A 20402-nucleotide genomic window follows, 5' to 3' on the forward strand; every position below is an offset into this window, starting at 1 on the left:
CTGTTAACTACTAGCTTTTTATGGTAATGGGCAAATTACTTAACTTCTTAGTTTGTTTCAGACTTTAGAAGAGGGATAATAATACTTTGCTTAACTTTAGATTTTTTTTCTGAGGTTCACATAAGGTTGCATATAAAAATCTTTTTAAAATTGTAAAATAATGAATTGGAGTGATGGCAACTATAATTTTGGACACAGTTTTTAGAAGGAATTTAAATGTACATCTACAGATAGGGAAGCTAGGTGGAGAAGTAAAGGAACCCACTGTATTTGAGGAAAGTTCGAAATAGAGAAGAAACTAAAGAGAGACATGTGTCTTCACAGATCTGTAGACTTTCTTGTTACAAGAGTGGTAAGATATCAAAGGATTAATGGATAGAAATTGCAAAAAAAGAAAGATTTTTGACTCAACATAAGACTGATTTTAATAGTGGAACATAAGCTTCCTTATCACAAAATTTAAGTCATGGCTGGATGACTTATCAGGAAATGTGAAAGGGATTCATTAATTCAGACTCAGAGTTGGAAATGACCTTACAATGCCATTTGGATCAATCTCTCATTCCATGTAGTCATCCCCAAGGTTTTGTTCTTAAACTCTGTTTATCCTTTTCCTTGGCAGTCTCATTCATTCCAGTGACTACAGCTATCACTTCTGTGGCTGCTACTCTTCTAACTCTTGCCTTGCTCTTTCTCCTACCTTCAGTCCCTTTAGTTCTCTTATAATTCTGAGAGTACCTGAGAATTTGGTCCAGATGTATGATTTTATCAGCTTAGGGAATTCCCTCTGTGGAAATTCCCACCACTTATGTAGACATGCTACAACTTAGTGTCTTATTCTTAGAGGATTGCTGCAACAACTTTTCTATATGCTGTTGGAGCAGGAATTACCACAGCTACTGGCACCAGATTTACTCTTCAGTGATCCTCCTTGAAGTATTTAAAGTGTACTCATTCCAGTACCAGGGCCTCAAAAGAGCCCTGTATTGTTATTTTTCATCACAATTAGGCCTTTAAGGGCAAGGTCTACCCTCACTGACAATTAGTCCATTGAGAGACAGGTTAGGATATGCTTTGCTGCCCCCCAAATTACTGAATTGTAATAGCACTGAATAACCTCATTGATACAGGAAAGGAAATCATAAAAAAGCCCAAGAGACTCTTGCAGCATTCAGACCATTACCAGTAGTCCTGTTTCCTATCAAATCAGACCAGGGCATGAAATGGTTCTGGAAAAGCAAGTGAGAAGGATGTCTTTGCACAGCATAGCTTTCACAATAATAAACGTAATGTGCAAGTCATTAATTTGATTGATGTGGTCATCTTCAAAATTGAGGGGAATCTTCTATAATAATAATAATTGTCTTAGAAGGATGCTGATGTATGAAAAGTTTGGGCAAGAGATAAGACTAGAACTCATGTCTTTCTGACTCCTGTGCCCTGCCTACTATCTTCTAACTAGTAAGGCCTTGGGGAGCAGTGACCAGAAAGTGTCATCAAAGTTAGCAAGACACGGGTTCAAGTTTCATCTCTTCTCCTGTATTGGTTATGTGACTGTGGGCACATTTCTCAGTGTCCTAGACCACTTTTAGAAATGTAGACTGCAGAGAAGGTAACCCTCTATAGCCAGAGGAGGTTCATTACTAGGAGCTCCCTACACCAATAAAAATCACAAGGAAAATTAAAGAAGTGTATCTTAGCATGTATTTTATTTCACCTTCTCAATATGAGAGTAAAAGGTACTAAAATTTATAGCATTCTTTAACATAATCATTTTTATTGTACTTGTAGTTAAGGAAGGGAAACCAAATGTCAAAGTCTTGAAATGAGTAAGGTAATTATTAATGTTAAACTTTCATTCATTTTTACCTTTCATTGAAGATTGAGTAAATAGTATGAAGATCAAGTAGTTTTCAAAAAGCATAACAGTTATACTTTCCTTTAAAGATGATATCAAGTTTTTTAGATCAACAAGCCATTCTCTTTGTTGACACTGCTGATCGTCTGGCATCGTTGGCTAGAGATGCATTGGTCCATGCACGTTTACCCAGTTTTGCTATCCCTTATGCCATTGATGTATTGACTACTGGGTCTTACCCACGTCTCCCAACATGCATCAGGGTAAGAATTTTTTAATGTATTTTCAAAATATTTTTTCTATAGTGTTTGTTATTTGATGATGCTATTTTGTCACTACAAATAGATTTTTTACATTATAAATACTTTAAAAATCAGTTATTTTGTGTTGGGGCATTTTGGGGAGGAGGTGAGGAAATCAAACATTGAACTGAAAAATATTTAAAATGAAATAAGTTAATTATAACCATGATTTCTTTAATGGAATATTTGAAGGAGTGGTGTTAAAGTATAACTAGTGCATTCACTTTGAAGTAGTTTCAGAAATAAAATAAAAAGATAAAACCTGTTTAGGAAAAATCATATATCACTCTTTGTTGTGGCTTGCTTCACCTTGGGGCCCACAGTGATGACCTCCCTCCCAAAGAGGAGCTGAGAATAAGGAGTCAAGCCACCACTGCCTTATGCCTCCAGCTCAATTTTATTACTGCTTAGCTACTATATACATACATACATACACACACACACACACACACACACACACTGTTAGGTCTTCCGGTAATTGGGGGGATGTACAAGTGGGGTATGTGCAGCATCGTGCTTTACAGGATAAGGGGGTACGTTGGGGGGAAGTGGTAAAACACAGCTGTGTCTGGTGCCCTTGGTCTGTGGGGCGGAATGTCCAGCTCCTAAGGACTCTGGTGCACCTTATCTCTAAGGGCAGCATGCCAGCTCCTGAGACTGTCCAGGTGGTGGTAATTGGAAATGATTTGTGTCATGGCTGTTAGAATAGCCTGTGTTCCCACAACTGTTCTTCATTTAGAGCACTTAATTAAACCTCAAAATCATAAGAAGGATGTCTCATATTGGCTTGGAGAGCTAGACAATAACTAGAGACTAGATTCAAGTTCCCCATCCCCTCCCCCTCCCCCACCTTGACACATAATGGCTCTCTTAAGATTCTTAAGTTGCATGAGAAAAGTACTGATCTACTAATTAATTTCCTTACTTGGAAGTTCCTGACCTTAAAGAAATTACCAGTCAAGTTTCTATCCTAATCTTTAACATTAACCAGTAAATTGAATATTGATTTTTGTTTAAAAAAAATCATACTAAGAAAACACTTTGTTTCTTCCTAAATATGTTTTTTAAATATCTCTTTTTAGGATAAAATCATTCCTCCTGACCCTATTACCAAAACTGAAAAACAGACTACTCTTCATCAGCTGAACCAGATTCTTAGACATAGACTGGTAACTACAGATCTTCCTCCTCAGCTGGCAAATCTTACAGTGGGTATGGATCTGAAGTTTCTATTAAAGAGTAGTTTTGTTTAAATAATTTCTTTATCCCTCAGTTTGATCTTGAGATACTTAAAATATTAACCTACATTTCATGTAATTTTTGTACAATCTAGAAAATTAAAATCAGATTAGTGGTCTGTTCTAGCCTATATTAGCCATTTAAGACTTCTTACTTTGAAAGTAGTAGAGAATTATGGAAAGATGGCAAAAGAAAAAGAGATTGAAGAGACACAGTATAGGAGAAAAAAAAGAATGAGAACATGGAAGATGCAGGTAGAAAATTTCTTTGTTGTTTTTCTTCAGTAAAGAAATACTTACTGACTACATAAAATTAGGATCTTTGGGGAAGCCCAGAGAAGTAGTACATTGTTAGGTCATCAGATAATTAAAGCATTAAGATGCCTCAAATATTTCAGGCCTTTGCTAGATACTCGGGATGTAATGGTAGAATTGTAGCATCCTCATCCTCAAGTTGAAAAAGATGACACATACATGCAGCTAAACAGAGAAAGCAAATACACAGTAATGTGGGACAGGAATGTTCTCAAAGCTGGAGTTTTTGGGGCAGGGGCAGCAGGCAGAGTAAGAAACATCAAGAAGGAAGCGCTTTGAACTGTGTCTTCAAGAAAAACCAGTGAGTCCAAGAAGTGGAGGTGAGTAGGGAATAACATTTCCGTCATGTAAGAGACATCAAGTGCAAAAAGGGTGGATATATGAACTAGAACCAAGTGGGAAATTTACTACTTTTTTTGTCTGACTGGTCAAACTACTGGTACCACTGGTAGAATAGATTCATTGAATAGAATTCTTTCTCAGATATCTACTCAGTTTTGGAGTCACTGATTTCCTGGTAAATATTGCTTAGTACTTCTCGAATATCTGGTTTTATTTCTCTAGGGCCACTTAAGAGCAGAAGCTGGACAGTTCTCACAGATACACATGTACTTGAATTAAAAATTAGTCCAAATATGTAGCATTAGCATGATATTGGATTCTTTTCAAACAGTTCTCAGCTGTTATTTCAATTCTTCACAGACCTGAACTGAAAAAACATCTAGTCAGCAGTAAGTTAAGAATAATTCTTTTTTTTCTTCTCTTATGTTATGGTAAAAACCATACAGCAAATGGTCGAGTAAAGTTTCGAGTGGAAGGAGAGTTTGAAGCCACTTTGACAGTGATGGGAGATGATCCTGATGTCCCTTGGCGTCTTCTCAAATTGGAAATCCTGGTTGAGGATAAGGAGACTGGAGGTAAATTCAGAGAAGTTGTTTTTTGTTAAAAGTGTTTCATCAGTTTTGTATCTCTGTGTTATGGGAGAAATATCTCCCCTCTTCGAATTCTTATAGTAAGTAAATGTTTCCAAAATAAGTTTTTCACAAAGTGGAAATTATGGAGATAAAAACCTAGGTTTTATTTTTATGTTTAACCACAAGTTTAGGTTTCAGAGAAAACCATAAAATCATCAGGATTTTAACCAAGAATCATATAGGCAAAATTATTTCAGTGATAGTGAAATAATTCTTTAACATATTGCTATTTGTACATTTCTACTAGACTATAAGAATTAAAGAAAAGGTAGATTCATAATAGCATATTTCCATCAAAGTCGTATTATTTGGACAAATTTGCAGTCATAATCTCATACATCCCCTAAGGAAACAAAGTTTTTTTCAAATAAACTCTATAAGCAGTGTCAGATTACATATTAAACTACATTTGGGAGGGGGGTCACAAATAGTTTGAGGGGGAAGATTCACACATATCAAGGAGTCAGGGACAATTGAGTTTTCCTCTGACTCTTTATCTAAGGAATGTTTAAGACTTTTAAGTAAATGTTCACATCCCATGGGTTATGTTTTGGTCATCTCAGTAACCTTGCTGCTAGGAAAAAATGGCAGTGATCTTTCTTTAACATGATAATTTTTATGAGTCATGTTTTGGCAGGTTGAGGTTGATAATCAAGAATCAGAGATTCCCATTACACTTGAAACATATATTTTTAAAATTTTCAAAAATAATTTTTACTTCAACTGGTCAATAACATGTCATCAACTTTTAATCGTAGAAAGTTGTTTGAGGGCAGCTAGGTGGCACAGTGGATAGAGTACCAGCCCTGGAGTCAGGAGTACCTGAGTTCAAATCTGGCCTCAGACACTTAATAATTACCTAGCTATGTAGCCTTGGGCAAGCCACTTAATCCCATTGCCTTGCAAAAAAAAAAAAAAAGTGAGTTGCTTGAGTCATTTAGATTGTGACTTACCCATGAACATATTTCAAAACCTATCAGAAGCAAGACTTGGACCTAGGTCCCCAATGCTCCAATGCTGACTTTCTAACTACCAAATCACATTGGCATTACTTTTCATAGAAATATTTTAGTTCTTTTTTTCTGTTTATTTAAACATTTTTGAAGAATACTGTAATTAACTCCTAGTGATTGAAATCTAGTGAGATGTGGTTTTCTTTTTGGTCTGTCTTAAAATGTGTTCTGTTTTCCATTGAAAATAAATTTTTATTTATTTCACTTTATTTCATATAGCATTTATTCTTGTGTAGAATGCTACTTTATTTTTATCATATAGGGTAGAAGATGGGGATTATAGTACTTTGACTTTGTTGGTATCCACAACTCTCAGTTGATGAAATTTTAATAAATCAGATCATTCACAGCACATAATTCCCTGAAGCTTAGTCTTAGAGTTACTGTGAGAGCAATGAGGGTTTAAGTGACTTGCTCAGTGTTGCCTAGTCTTATGCATCAAAGTCAGGACTTGAATCCAAATTCTTTTTGGAGCCCAGTTTTCTAGCCTCTCTTTTTATCATATATTTATGAAATTTTTTTTCCATGATTTGTAAAATTGTGATTAATTTTTTTTTCTCATTTCTTCTTCCTAATATATAGATGGGCGAGCTTTGGTCCATAGTATGCAGATTAGCTTTATTCATCAGTTGGTCCAGTCTAGGCTCTTTGCTGATGAAAAACCTCTTCAGGACATGTACAATTGCCTACGTATCCTTTTAAAAATAGGGACTGGTAGTTCCAGATAATAACTTTTCCATTTCCTTCTCCTTTTTTATCTTAATTCTTAACTGTGGCAGGCTATTTATTGTTTGTTTGTTTGTTTTTTAAATAATCAAAAATAATGAAATTCCACTTTTAAATTATGATTATATTGGCTTGACAAATGTAAAAAAGCTATTAATAAAGAATAATGAGAAGTGGTTATTAGTATGTCTAATGCATAAATATATATTTTTATAGTATGAACATGGAAAGTAATATTTTCATAAGGGGATATGTGACACTGCTATTTAAAAGTTGTATTGAAATTAATTTCTCTTAATTTCTTAAATTTTTGAAAAGGGGGAAAGATGGTATCAGTCTTTCCTGAAAGGATGGAAAACAAAGCTGCCAACTTTTATTTCTGATAACAGTAAAGTTCTTTGTACTTTATATACCTGCTTTTTTTAGATTTGGTGGGGTAGACTGACTTCACTGCTAGGTTTGTTTGTTTGTTTTTAGTTACAGAACTAAAAATAATCCCAAGATCTTTCTTCTTTAATTCTGTGCTATAAATTAATGAGATGACATAATTCAAGCAAGATAAATTTGTTTTCTAGCCAACTTTTCTGTTAGGTGTTATTTTTAAAAATAAGATTCCTCTCTACTTGATTGAAAAAAGTAGCCAAGGATTTTTGAATGAGAGAATTTTGCTTAACTTTTTTATCAGATTCTTTCTGCTTATCACTTCAATTAGAAGTACTCCATTCACAAACTTTAATGCTAATTCGAGAACGTTGGGGTGATCTTGTTCAAGTGGAGAAGTATCATGCTGGGAAGTGCCTCTCACTCACAGTTTGGAAGTAAGTAAAACTGTTTCCAGTTGCTTTTTGCCATTAAATCATATTTTTCTTTTTCTCATTTTTGTTAAATATTTTTGCCAAGTACAGTCTTCATCATTAAGCTCTTGTCCTGTGACCAAGATCTTGCTGTAAAATAAACATGATTATATTTGTTTTGTTCATAATTCCTCAAAAATTTCAGAAATAAAATAATTCTTTTCTCACTCATGCTAGATTCTTAAAACAAGGGGTTCATCTTACTTTAACTTCTTAATTATTTGATGAGTTTTCTGTCAAATAATTTTATTAGCCTGCTGAATTTTCTTATCTTTAAATATAGGTATCCCAAAAAACTTAGTGTAGGCTTCAATAACTTAGTAGCTTTCAGTTCTTTTAAATTGTTTCGAACTGCCTTAAGAGTTTTGACATACTTTCTACCTTTTTCAAACACATAATTAAAATGAATTGTATATGCACATTTGAAATATTGACATTCGCTTAAACTGCTGTCTCATACAGAAGATTGTTTACTGAAATAGTTTTTCCTTTTTTAGGTTTTTGTAGTAAGCATCAGTTAGACTGCCACCAGCCTTGCATCCTTTATTATCATGACTGATACTATCTTTTTATTATAAAAGGATGAGAAATGATAACACAGATAAACCCAGAAGAATTTATTTTTTTATGTACTTTAAATTGTATCTCTATACTATTCAAAAAGTCAAACATATATAAATGGACATGAAACATAACTGCCAAATATGCTTTTTGTAATAGTGAAGATTTCTTTCTCAAAGCTAATGTTACATTAGCATACTTAACATTTCAGTTTTCTGTTAAGCCAACAGGTTCTTGGGAGAAAAACAGGGATTGCCTCTGTCCACAAGGTCACAATCAAAATTGATGAGAATGATGTCTCCAAACCTTTACAGATATTTCATGATCCTCCTCTGCCAGCTTCTGATTCCAAATTAGTAGAAAGAGCCACAAAGGTAAGTGCCTGACTGTAACATTTTTTGGGGGGGGGGGGGGGATATAATTTAAGTTGTTTTTAGCACGTTAACCATTACCAGAAACTCTTCAATATCTTTCATGTGGTCATTTCATAATCTTGCTACCTACTTATTATGTGGAAGACATTGGGAATTCAAAGAAGAGTAGTGGTAGTTGTAGTTCTCAAGGAGTTTTCAGCCTAGAAGGGATGAAACATAAGGCATAGCAATGTGTGGTAGAAATTGCCATTTTTATTTTTTTGTCACTGTTGAAATTTAATAATTTCAAATTCCCATTTTAAGTATACAAAGATTTTTTTTTTCTATTTAACTCTTAAGAAAAAAAAATGGGAAGAGGAGCAGTAAGGTGGGGAAGGAGATGAGAAAGGCAAAGAGGGAGAGAGTGGCTAGTATAAAGGAAGGCAGTTCCATCCAGGAAGAGAGCAGAGAACTGAGCCCTGCCAGCATAGAAAGAGTCATGCTGCTAGATGTATATACCTCCTCAGGGATACTTGCAGGAGGAGAGCTAGGAGGGAGGCAGGCAGGCCAGTCCCCGAGTAAAGATGGGATCATTCAAGAATGTAAGAAACTAGGTAAAGTGACTCTGGACCTCTGGGCCTTTTCTGCCATGGAGAGCTTTAATAAGAAAGGGAAACTTGAGTGATAATGGCCCTGGAAGACCAAACTCCATTGTTTAAATTTCTCCATGTTGCCCTGGAGCCTAGACCTGTAGGGTCCTAGTGCATCCCAGGTCAGAGAGGGAGCTTGGAGCTGCTGCCATAGGTTCAGATTCTGTTCAGTATCCAGTCCTGGGTTAAGACTGGTCTGGACCTGAAGCCCAAAGACCAGCAGTTGAAGTTGGAGATATTACCCTTAGGCCTCAAGTCCTGGAGACCCTAGGTAGGGGCAACATCTAGCATCCTGACAGTGAATAGCCAGTAGGGGAGTGACTTCAAAGAGGAGTGAGAGACCATAAACTTCATGTCAGTGGAGTCATTGAGAAAAGAGGACTAAAGCAGCAATAGTGATAGTGGCAGTGACTGCTGTGTCCATGTCTTGGTCACAGCTGCAGCTGTTCCTTTGGAGCCTGCAGGCTAGAGTCATGGAGTAGGGGGGTGGCTAGGTGGCACAGTGGATAGAGCACCGGCCCTGGAGTCAGGAGTACCTGGATTCAAATCCAGCCTCAGACACATAATAATTACCTAGCTCTGTGGCCTTGGGCAAGCCACTTAACCCCATTGCCTTGCAAAAACTAAAAAAATAAATAAAAGAACATTGAGTAGGGCCCCCTTGGGCTTGCACACTGGTCAAGTGGCTGCCAGGGTGCTGGTGCTTAAATTCACGCCATTATCCCAATTCATGCCATTATCCCAGGACTCTCCTCTGTAGGAATCTGCAACTTCTAAGCTGGAGACATTGACAACTAGGTGTAAGAGGAAGGCAAAGCTTCTGAGGACCTGATATTACCATTAAAAAAAAAAAAGATTTGGGGGCAGCTAGGTGGCACAGTGGATAGAAAAATAAAATAAAATAAAATAAATTTCACTAATTTACCTCCTTTTTTTTAGTTTTTTTTTTTTGCAAGGCAAACGGGGTTAAGTGGTGTGCCCAAGGCCACACAGCTAGGTAATTATTAAGCGTCTGAGACTGGATTTGAACCCAGGTACTCCTGACTCCAGGGCCGGTGCTCTATCCACTGTGCCACCTAGCTGCCCCTAATTTACCTCTTTTTTAAAAAAAAATTTTTAAGACAGTGGGGTTAAGTGACCTGCCCAAGATCAAACAGCTAGGTAATTATTAAGTGTCTGAGGCCAGCTTTGAACTCAGGTGTACTTGACTCTTAAGACCCATGCTCTATCCATTGTGTCACCTAGCTGCCTGCTAATTTACCTCTTTAAAAAATTCTCATTATATTACCTATCAAATATTTTTATTTCAAGATAGTTGTGAGATTTTAAAAATAAGGAAGTAAATTGTTAATCAACTTTAGTATTTTAAATTCTCTTAATTTGGACTTAAATTCTCTTCTTTTTTTAAATAGAAACTTATAAAGATTGTTTTTTCTTATTTCTGCAGATTGATCACTTATCAATAGAAAAGCTCTTAATTGATAGTGTACATGCAAGATCTCATCAGAAACTCCAGGAACTGAAGTCCATTCTTAAAGGTTTCAATGCCAATGAAAATTGTATGTCCTTATTAACATTTATTCTTTTGAAAGCTTTGCATTTTTGATTTCACTTGCTTGACTTTTTGTAGATAATAGTTTATTTTCAAGGGTTTACACTTTCTTTAAGTAGAGATATATTTTTTTGTATGTTTGTATCACTTTAATCAGATATATTCATTAACAGAAGGAGCTCCCTGGATAAGGGGAGGTTTGAAACCTCTGCATTATCTAGTCTTAGAATGTTGCTTAGAGCTATCAGAGGTCAAAAGACTTAGCTAGGGTCAGTGACCCTGCCCAGCTAGACCAGTGGCGGGGGCGGCACTTGGCCCTGAACCATGCTGTAATCTGTTAACAACACAGTTCTGTTTAAAGATCATTAAGCTGGTAAATTAGCTCTATGAGTTTTAAGGATAGGGACTGTACCTTGATAATCTTTGTGTGCCCTTTAAGCACAGTATTCTGGCATATATTTGAATCAAAATTATGGGTATTTTTCATTAGATTTTTTAAAGGACCATGATTTAGCTAAGTGGAGGAAACTAGACTAAATTTGTGATATCTAAATTATTATAAATTTAGCTTTATTGCTTGCAAATACATATGATAAACTTCCTTCAAGGGTAAGCTTATGTTCAGCTTCCTACAGTAAGCTTTTCCTAATCCCCCTATTTATTAGTACTCTTTCTTCTCTTATATTATTTTCTATTTACTTTTTTTTCTTTTTGTATCCCCCAATAAAATGTAAGGTCCTTAAGAACAGAAACTGTTTTTAATTTTGTCTTTTACCTTAGTGCCCAGGAAAGTGCCTTCCATATAGTAGGTTAAACTACTTAATAAATAAAATATAATTGAAAGTAGGAGGTTGCATGATGTATTGGAAGAAACTTTGAATTAATATATCAGAGTATCTGGATTCAAATCTTACCTTTAGTAACCTCTCTAGACCTCAGTTTCCTCAGCTGAAAAATGAGCGGAAATGAACTAGGTGAGCTCTAAGGTCCCTTCTGATTCTCAGTCTATGATTTGATGATCCTATAATGAAAAGATTTTATCTAATTTCTTTTTTTTTAATTTTTTTCTAATTTCTTATATACATCAGATATTAGTTCTGAAGTCCTGTTTCCCATTAATTTACTTAGTTAATTTGAAAGGAAATTATATTCCAGCCATGACTATACTGTCAACATTTTTATCTGAGATTTTGGTGTTTCTGATAATAGTAATAAGGAATAATAATAATAATAATAATAATAATAATAACAACAATAATAATAGAATGATGATAATAAGGAAGATAAGTAGTATTTTGAATCATGTTGAACTGTACCGTACAGTTTTCTTTTCTTTTTTTTTGCAAGGCAAATGGGGTTAAGTGGCTTGCCCAAGGCCACACAGCTAGGTAATTATTAAGTGTCTGAGACTGGATTTGAACCCAGGTACTCCTGACTCCAGGGCCGGTGCTTTATCTACTGTGTCACCTATCCACCCCTGTACTGTATATTTTTCAAAACATTTCATATACATTATCTTGTTTCAGTAAGCAAACATTTATTAAGTGCTTACTGTATGCAGATAATTATGGCTGCCCTTAAGAAGTTTAAACTCTAGTAAGATAACTACAGTTATCTTATATGCTTTATCCTCATAGCTTCCCTCTGAGGTAGGTAGCAGATATTCTGTCCCTTCTGAGGGCCCTCAGTACAGTGGGCAGACCTCTGATTCTATGGTCAGAGAACCTGAGTTCAAATTCCCACTTCTGATACTTTGGGCAAGTCATTTTACTCTACCTGGGTTGTCTTCTAAGGTTGCTTCCAGTTTTAGCTCTGAACTTTGAAGTAACTGGGACAAGTACCCAACTTGCTCATTGTCATATAGTTGATTAATTAATGACACAATCAGAACTAGAATTTGATTCTCCTGAGTCTAGTCTTCTTTTCCCCTCTATTATAGCTCTAGAGGGCTTTAGTGCATTAGAGCTGTCATTTTTATATTATCTTTACCTTTAATATCTTAATGCCTTTTATAATATCTTGTTCTGACTGGTACTTGGTTTGTAAGTACTTCCTGCTAATGTCTCTGAATTACTCCTCTGTCTGATTGGGGTTAAGGGATAAGTTAATTGGGCCTTTTAGAAACATTTTGAATAAGATCAGGTAAATCCCTAACTCTCATCTGTGACTTTAAAATGAAGTATTCATTTAAAGTTAAGTATAGTTAAATGAAAGTTTTTTTTCTTTTCAATGTGATTTTTGAATGTGTATTTTTAGATTTTTATAGTTTAATTCAGAGCTGTCCAAAATGAGACCTGCAGGGCGATTTTTATGTGACTGCCTGTGGGTTTGCTAAATGCTTTAGTAAACTAAGCTAAGCTATGCAGAGCTCTCACTAAATGGCAAATCAAAATATATTGTCTATTGTTTCAATAAAATCTTTTAAAAGTGAGTTGGACAAACCTGGTTTAGTTTTTATATTATATCTGTTGAGAATGACATTATAAAACTTTAGTTCATAAAGTAAGGTGATTAGGTTTTCCTAAATATATTCTTCACTTTGTAATTGGATGGTGAGGATAAGAATGGATAGAAATGACCTGAAAGAGAGAAACTTTTTCAAAATTAACATTATAGTAACCACTGAGTGACATAGTAAGTAGGATCCTGCAGGCTTATTATGGAGGTATTAGGAATATTCAGTTCCTTTAAAAGATTCTTTTCCTTATCAATATCTTCTTTTTACAGCAGATTTTGAGACTAGTTTACTTGAAAGTTGCATTATTCCTATTTATAATATAGTGATATCCCAAATTTAACATTTGCCTGCTTTGTCTTTGGCATGCATCTTGGACATCTAGTTGATTTATATTATTAATTTAGAGTTGAACTTTAATTAAAAATATGGAGACAGAGATGTATATTTTAACCTTTAACTGTTTAGCATTCATAGAGACTGCACTTCCAACTCTTGTCGTTCCCATCTTGGAACCCTGTAGCCGCTCAGAATGTCTACATATTTTTGTAGACTTGCACTCTGGAATGTTCCAACTGATGCTTTATGGACTTGGTAGGTTAATAAAATATTACAATCACGTAATGTATAGTTGTTTAATTCATGTTTATTAAAAATGGAAAAGACATGTTTATTTTTTCAGGTATTTAAGAGAAGTAGCAGCAGTGAAAGGTTAAGATAGAGGACAGAAAGAACAAGCCTATCTAAGTTTTATAGGAGCTGTTGCTTCTGATAATATAATATATTACTACCGTATTTGTAGTATTTCAGATTTATTGAAATACTCAAGAGGTTTACATTTTGCTTAGTGTTTATGTTTCAAAATAAGAAGCTAATTGTTTTAATAAGTCCTTACTATGAGCTATTAGTGATTTTTAAAGAGAGAAATTTTGCTGGAATTACAGAAGCTGAATTTTCTATCTAGATCAAGGCTCTGTAACATTTTGTTAGGAAATTATCTGTGATTAAAACACTTCAATAATTTTAGTAACTGAAATGATGGTAAAAAAGTAATTCACGAATTTGCTGTTTGCCTTTAGGTTCTATTTAAAAGGCTTTAACCTGAATGTCCTTTTAATATAATTATGTCCTCCAAACAGAGCAGATTTATTGAATTAAAAACTTGTTACTTATATACAAGTTATATACAAGTTCACCTATAGCATACCTTATTTTCTGACACTAGTGTTATCAAAAGGTTACATTGTATTACTTTTCATAATTTGTAGATGGTAATAATCTTGAGCCCCAGTGAGCCCCTTTGAGTGATGCATGTTTTAAATATTAATAATCTACTTGTCAAAAATGTTATTGCTTCTTTCAAAATATTGTATATGATGGTTAATATAATTTAATACATTAGCATTTCCTTGAAAAGATTCCCTCAAAAATTAACTTTAATTTTGTGTGTATTCTTATGGAAAGTTAAATTACCTTTACCATTGTTTCCTTTCACCAGTGCATCTGTTGCTATTCCAGGAGTATCCTGGGGAAGGAGAATTTGCTGACTCATAATCAGCAAAGCTAGAATTTTAATAATGGGCAAAAATTAGGCAAACGAATTCTATGATATATAGCCATTTAAAGGCACAATTGTTCCTTAATGTTTAATATGAGCTCTTTATGATCAAAATTAAAACTTTTTTCTCTTATTTTCCTTTTTTTTTATTTACTTCATTTCTTTGAAAAATTTATAAAAGATTTTGTTCATGTAAGCAAATAATGATAAGCTTTATCCTCTTAGATCAGGCAACTCTGGATGACATAGAGAAATCTGTGAATGATGATATGAAAAGAATCATCCCTTGGATTCAACAACTCAAGTAAGGTTATTTTTTTACATTCTTTTCACTTCATCCAATTTATTGAAAATATTTTATGTTGATGTTGACTAGTATTTTAGCCTTTTAATTATATTCCAAATAGTTTTTTTTTTTTAAAAAAGAGACTTTTACTTTGCAGGAGAAAAATTTAGCTCATGATTGAAAATACCTTTTCTTAAGATTTTTATAAGTTGTATTTTGATGAAAAAAATCAAGTAGCAGAGCCTGTTCTTCTAGAAATAACTACTTATGAAAGTCATACTGTGGATGTTATCTTGGAACATTTAGTGAATTCAAAAGACATAGACAATGATAATTTTTCATATTAAGCAGTTGCTAGGAATAAATGTGATGGATAAGTGATCATTTGGGAAGTTTATTCAGAATAAAATCTCTTTGTATGGAAAGGATAGCAATAACAGATTTTTTTGGTCAAAAATGTCATTAAAGTTAATATAAATATGCTGAAATCACACTATTAGTCTTCACTTCAGAGTGGACTTTGATTTAAGCTAACTTTATCTTGGACTTTTTCTTCAAAGTTCATTTATGAATTAAGTATGAAAAGGATTGTAGTAAAAGGGAAAGCCCTCATTGTACTCTGTTTTTAGCCCCCTCTTCTCATGCCCCACAGTTTTACTTTTGTCAATATTGTGGTATTTGCTATATCTCAAGAAAATTTTTGTGAACAAATTGGTCATATTTTTGTTGCCAATGGGTGGAAGTCATTATGCTTTGGGGGGGGGTGTCATTGCTCTTATATTTCTCCATTAGTTTAATGTTAATACCTACACATTTTGACCACTTTTTCTTTTTGAATAATGAATAAGTAAAACTGCAACACATTTAAAAAGCATTTCTGTGTGTGAAATACAACCAAAAGTTGGGAAATTTTTAGATTTTTTTCTTGTTTTAAAGGGAGGGTGGGGGTGGTGAGTTTATGAAATATATGATCATCCAGAGAAGCTGTTCCAAAATCCATGAATCAGCTCATTCTTTTTTGCTTATTGGAGAAGCCCTCACTTCTTATTTATCTGTTTTCTGTGACAGTAACAGATGATAGAGTCAAATTATAGAAGGAAATATTAGGGTAAAAAAAGCATTAATAATTTGTGGTAACTATGTATAAGGAGAAAACAGCCATTTGAGTCATTAGTTTTTTGTTTTGTTTTTAATAAATTTATTTGTTTTTTATTTCAACTACATGCAAAGATAGTTTTCAGCATTTTTTGTAAGATTTTGAATTCTACATTTTTCTTACTCCCTTCTTTCTCCTTTCCCCTTGATGGCATTACTATTTTAAAGTTAGTATCATAATTGGTACACATAATAAGCATTTGGCATCAAGAAAAAATAAAATCAAGTCAATATTTGCTTTTTTAAAAAAAGACAAGAGTTTATAATCTGTTTTAGAAAGATTTCCTATTCAGAATAGTGAAAATCAGAAGTTGTCATCCTATTGAAAAAATTTCAGTTACTTGAAAAATCATTTACATAAAATAACTTTTTTACAATGTCAAGAATTAATATATTTTTACATATGGGTTCCTTTATGTGCACACATACAAAATTACCCTTTGTATCATTTTATAAGTTCTTTAGAGAATACATGATTGAATACATACTGAAATATTGATGATCCCTTTTGCAGTCTGATGAAACCTATGGACTCCTCAGAGTAATACTTTTAAATGCATTAAATAAGATACATAAGATCATGAAAGAAACCAATTACGTTGAAATATAGCTATCAATATTTTTTAAAGTTCACAGATTCTAGGTTAAGAATCCTTTTCTTAAGAGGTTAGTTTCTTTGGCAGCAATAAGCTAAAAAAAATTCTTTTAATTTCTTTTACTAATCTTTTTCACTGTCTCATTAACTCTGAAATTATTTCTCTTTTTTTAAAAGTTTATTTAAACCACAATTGACAGAGAAGTTAAACATTTGAGAGTTTTGCTTCTATTTATATATCCTTTTATTGATCTGTGAAATTTCCATTGCTTTATATGATTGCTAGCTTGTAATAGGATTGAATATTGACTTAATCAGTTGTACCAGGTTAACCAGAACAGTGTTTTTCTAATAACTGCTTATTTTTAAATTAAGATTTTGGCTTGGACAGCAACGTTGCAAGCAATCCATAAAACATCTCCCAATAATGTGCAGTGAAACGTTACAGCTTTCTAATTATTCAACTCATCCTGTTGGAAACCTTTCGAAGAATAAACTATTTATCAAACTCACTCGTCTCCCACAGTATTATATTGTAAGTAACTAAATGGAACTTCTCACATAAGTCTTTAGGTTTCATTAAGTTGGTCATTTCCTTGGTTCCTTTATTACTTTGATTCTGTTGTTATGAATATTATTTTCTTGCCAAGTAAACCCTGTTGTCCCTTAAAAAGGGTATTTTCTTTAGTCGCTGAACGTAAGAAAATTCACTTGATGGCCAAGCATACAGCAATTTAAATATGGCAAACCATGGTTAATTGGACACATTCTGTTTACTTTTTAATGTGGAATGAAATCCTTTTCTGATCTTAGTTCCTGCTTTTAAAAGATTTTAATTTGTAATTAAAATTTTAATTGTAATTTAAAATATTTTAATATATCAATCATTTTCTAAGATTTTAGTTGGCATATTTCTTTTTGGTTTATAAGAAGTATATTAGTCTTCAAATAAGATGATTCTGCTCTCAGTTTTTGCATTTTGTTTATCTAGTCACATGCCAAATGGAATTAAAAGTTGGTTATTTCTTTGCTTTTTTTTGAATATTGGACTTCATTTGTGATATTTGTTTTTTAAATAGCACAATATTGTATATAGGAACACTTGTACTGTTCTCCAAATTTATCTCCTGAAGACACATTTATAAGAACTAATCATAAAATCATAGATTCAGAGTTATAAGGGACCTCCTAATCCTACCTCTCCTTCTACAGCTAAGGAAATTGAGACCCAGGGAACTTAAGTGACTTACCCAGAGTCATATGACTAGTATGTGTCTAGGGCAGGAGTTATAAATAATTCTCTGGGATTCAGAGTACAGGATGGAAAAAGACTATGGAATCATGAATTAGAAAGAAGAAGAGAGGGTAGGTAGGCTATTGTGTTAATACTCTGAATTCTTCATTGAACTTAATTTAGGTCAGCTATATAGCTATTGTCTCAGAATAGCCTCTACAATGTGTGAGCCTTTTTTCAGAGGAATTGATTTTGCAGACTTTAAGGTGATTCTTCTTTAGATTTTTCTGTTTAAGGAAGGGTTTAAAGAAATTGAAATTAGCAGAGCTGGTGTGACATAGTATTTTATCTGGCTTTCCATCAGAGTGTCAGTATCTTTAAGACTTTTTGCATCTCGTATATACTAGTGTTTACTTCTAACATTGATAGTTTTTGTGTCTATTTTTGCTTTTCTTGCCATCTGCTGGGTTTCAATTTTGCCAGATTTAGTGGCATATATTTTTGCATATCAAAAATGCATATTTTTTAAATGATTGACTAATCCTTGGGTAAAATCCTACATTGAATCCTTATTTCACAGAACCATTTGAAATTGCATTTTAGGAAAGGAGTAAGGAAAATGCCTCATTCTATAAATTGTTTTAATTGTTAATATAATCTTCTGGGTCTGAGGTTTTATTTATTAATGTTTAGGTGGTAGAGATGTTTGAAGTTCCTAGCAACCCCACAGAGCTGGAGTACAAGTATCATTTTCTCTCTGTGAGCTCTGCAGAAGGAGATGAGAGTCCAGCCACAGCGTTGTTACTACAGCAATTCAAAACTAACATTGAAGAGCGACTACTTGACCCTAAAGCTGGGAAACAAGTAAGAGCAGGTGTCAAGCGCAAGGTAAGTGAGGTCAGTGACTATAGAACTTAACCTTGTCAGGAACCTATCATTTTAGATGTTTAATGGAGCTAACCAACCCTGAGCTTTGAAAAAAATACCTAGAATTTATGAAGGATAAACAGAAGTTGAATTTATATTAAAAAATGCTACGTTTTCTTAAATATTTGTATTTTAGATTAATTTATGACTCATTGAAGCCAACTTGATAGACAAAATATTGTCATGTGTATCATTCTGAGTGTTTTGTAACAAATATCTTAAAACTGAACTCTGATGTAGTAACTTAGAAAGTTGCCTTAAAGCAGTTTTGAAAGAAATTTTATTTATCTGCTTGTACTCTTTACTTCAATTTTAGTTGTCTGGTGATCCAAACCCTGTAGAACCCAAGAAACCCAAACAATCAGGAGAAATGTGTGCCTTCAATAAAGTTCTAGCTCACTTTGTAGCTGTGTGTGACACAAATATGCCATTTATAGGACTTCGAATGGAGGTAAGGATTTTTAACAGTTGGGTGTATTATCTCTTCCCATTCCCTGCTTTAGGTTAAACGTCTTTTCAAGGCTAAGTAATTCCCTTGAAGGAAACTGAAATGTTTATAAATCCTTTTGTTATGAAATTATGACATATTATTGAGTATTTGTGTGATTCCTGTGACATCATCCAAAGCAGATGTTTAGACTCCTCATATCTTTTGCTTAAATCCCCTCCTTGTATGCTGGAAGCTAAATACCTAATAAAAGACTAGCAATCTTGCTAGCTGAAGACATGTTTGAATTTTAAGGATGATGACTTTTTGTGTGAATTACTTATTTTTTACTGTGGGAAATGGGAGGACATAGATTTTCTTGTAGAGGATGAAATCATCATGGTATAGGTGATGGAGTGCTGAACTTGGAGTCAGGAAGAACTGGATTTTAATCCTGCCTCTTATTAGTAGTTTTACAATTTGTGGCAAATGATTTAACCTCTCTTTACCTCAGTTTCCTCAACTGTAAAATGAGGCAGCTAGACTTAATAAGGTCCTCATAAGCTGTGATTCTATAATTCAGCCTTCTTAGATCACTAGAAATATTTGCACTCTATTTGTTAGGAAAGATACACTTAAGCTTAAAATGATTTGACTGGAACTTTGTAGAAATATAAAAACTCTTACACTATTAGTGAAAATCTGTATCTTATCCCATCTAAGGTGAGCTTAAAGACTGGAAGAGTAAGTCCTTGACACATAGTACATTCTCCTAGTACTACAGAAGCCTGGGAAGTCAGTTTCAAAAGTGGCATGAAATGATTCATTTTTTTGCAGCCTCTTCCTTTCTTTTGTTACCCCTAACTCGACTCCCAGACTTTGTGAATTGGGAACCTCCTCTCTGTAAAACTGGAGAAAGGCATTCTCTTTATTAGAAGAAAACACTTTTTAAAAAAAAAAGAAAACATTAAAAACTTCAAAATGTAGAACAAGCAAGTCATTGATGCTGATCCTGGTGGGGTAATAGAAATCACTGGAGACTTTGGAGCACTTGTAGGCTAAAAAATGGAGTAAAGAATGAAATGGTTTACAAAGTTGACCTAGGATGTAGTTACCCCTCTTCTATCTAATTACTATGGCCAAGGACTTGGAACTGCTGTGTGTGTGTGTGTGTGTGTGTACGTACGTATTTGTATCTGTCTGTCTGTCTATCTTTATGCCCTTAGTTGAATTAGGAGTGTTAATAGACATGTGATATATATGGTAATTTTTTTTGACTTGCAAGGAATTCCTTATAGGGGACGACCTAAGCAAAAAGTTTTTCAATAAGTCTATGCTCCTATTTTGATACCCTTCTTTCTCAGCACCT

General features: G+C 33.8%; 1 protein-coding gene across 1 annotated transcript in view; it reads left to right on the forward strand.

Annotated features, from left to right (window-relative positions):
- The window catches only part of MED14 (mediator complex subunit 14), a 70220-nt gene that overhangs the window by 12740 nt on the left and 37078 nt on the right, over window positions 1–20402 (forward strand). Inside the window, exons 4-15 of the mRNA XM_074214170.1 lie at window positions 1948–2121; window positions 3243–3372; window positions 4502–4630; window positions 6283–6390; window positions 7112–7244; window positions 8065–8215; window positions 10292–10403; window positions 13320–13445; window positions 14635–14713; window positions 16821–16980; window positions 18373–18567; window positions 18923–19057. Coding sequence (XP_074070271.1) covers window positions 1948–2121; window positions 3243–3372; window positions 4502–4630; window positions 6283–6390; window positions 7112–7244; window positions 8065–8215; window positions 10292–10403; window positions 13320–13445; window positions 14635–14713; window positions 16821–16980; window positions 18373–18567; window positions 18923–19057 — 1632 coding nt within the window. The remainder of the gene's footprint in view (window positions 1–1947; window positions 2122–3242; window positions 3373–4501; window positions 4631–6282; window positions 6391–7111; window positions 7245–8064; window positions 8216–10291; window positions 10404–13319; window positions 13446–14634; window positions 14714–16820; window positions 16981–18372; window positions 18568–18922; window positions 19058–20402) is intronic.

Source organism: Macrotis lagotis, chromosome 1 (genome assembly GCF_037893015.1).
Source record: "Macrotis lagotis isolate mMagLag1 chromosome 1, bilby.v1.9.chrom.fasta, whole genome shotgun sequence".
NCBI classification, from domain to species: domain Eukaryota; kingdom Metazoa; phylum Chordata; class Mammalia; order Peramelemorphia; family Peramelidae; genus Macrotis; species Macrotis lagotis.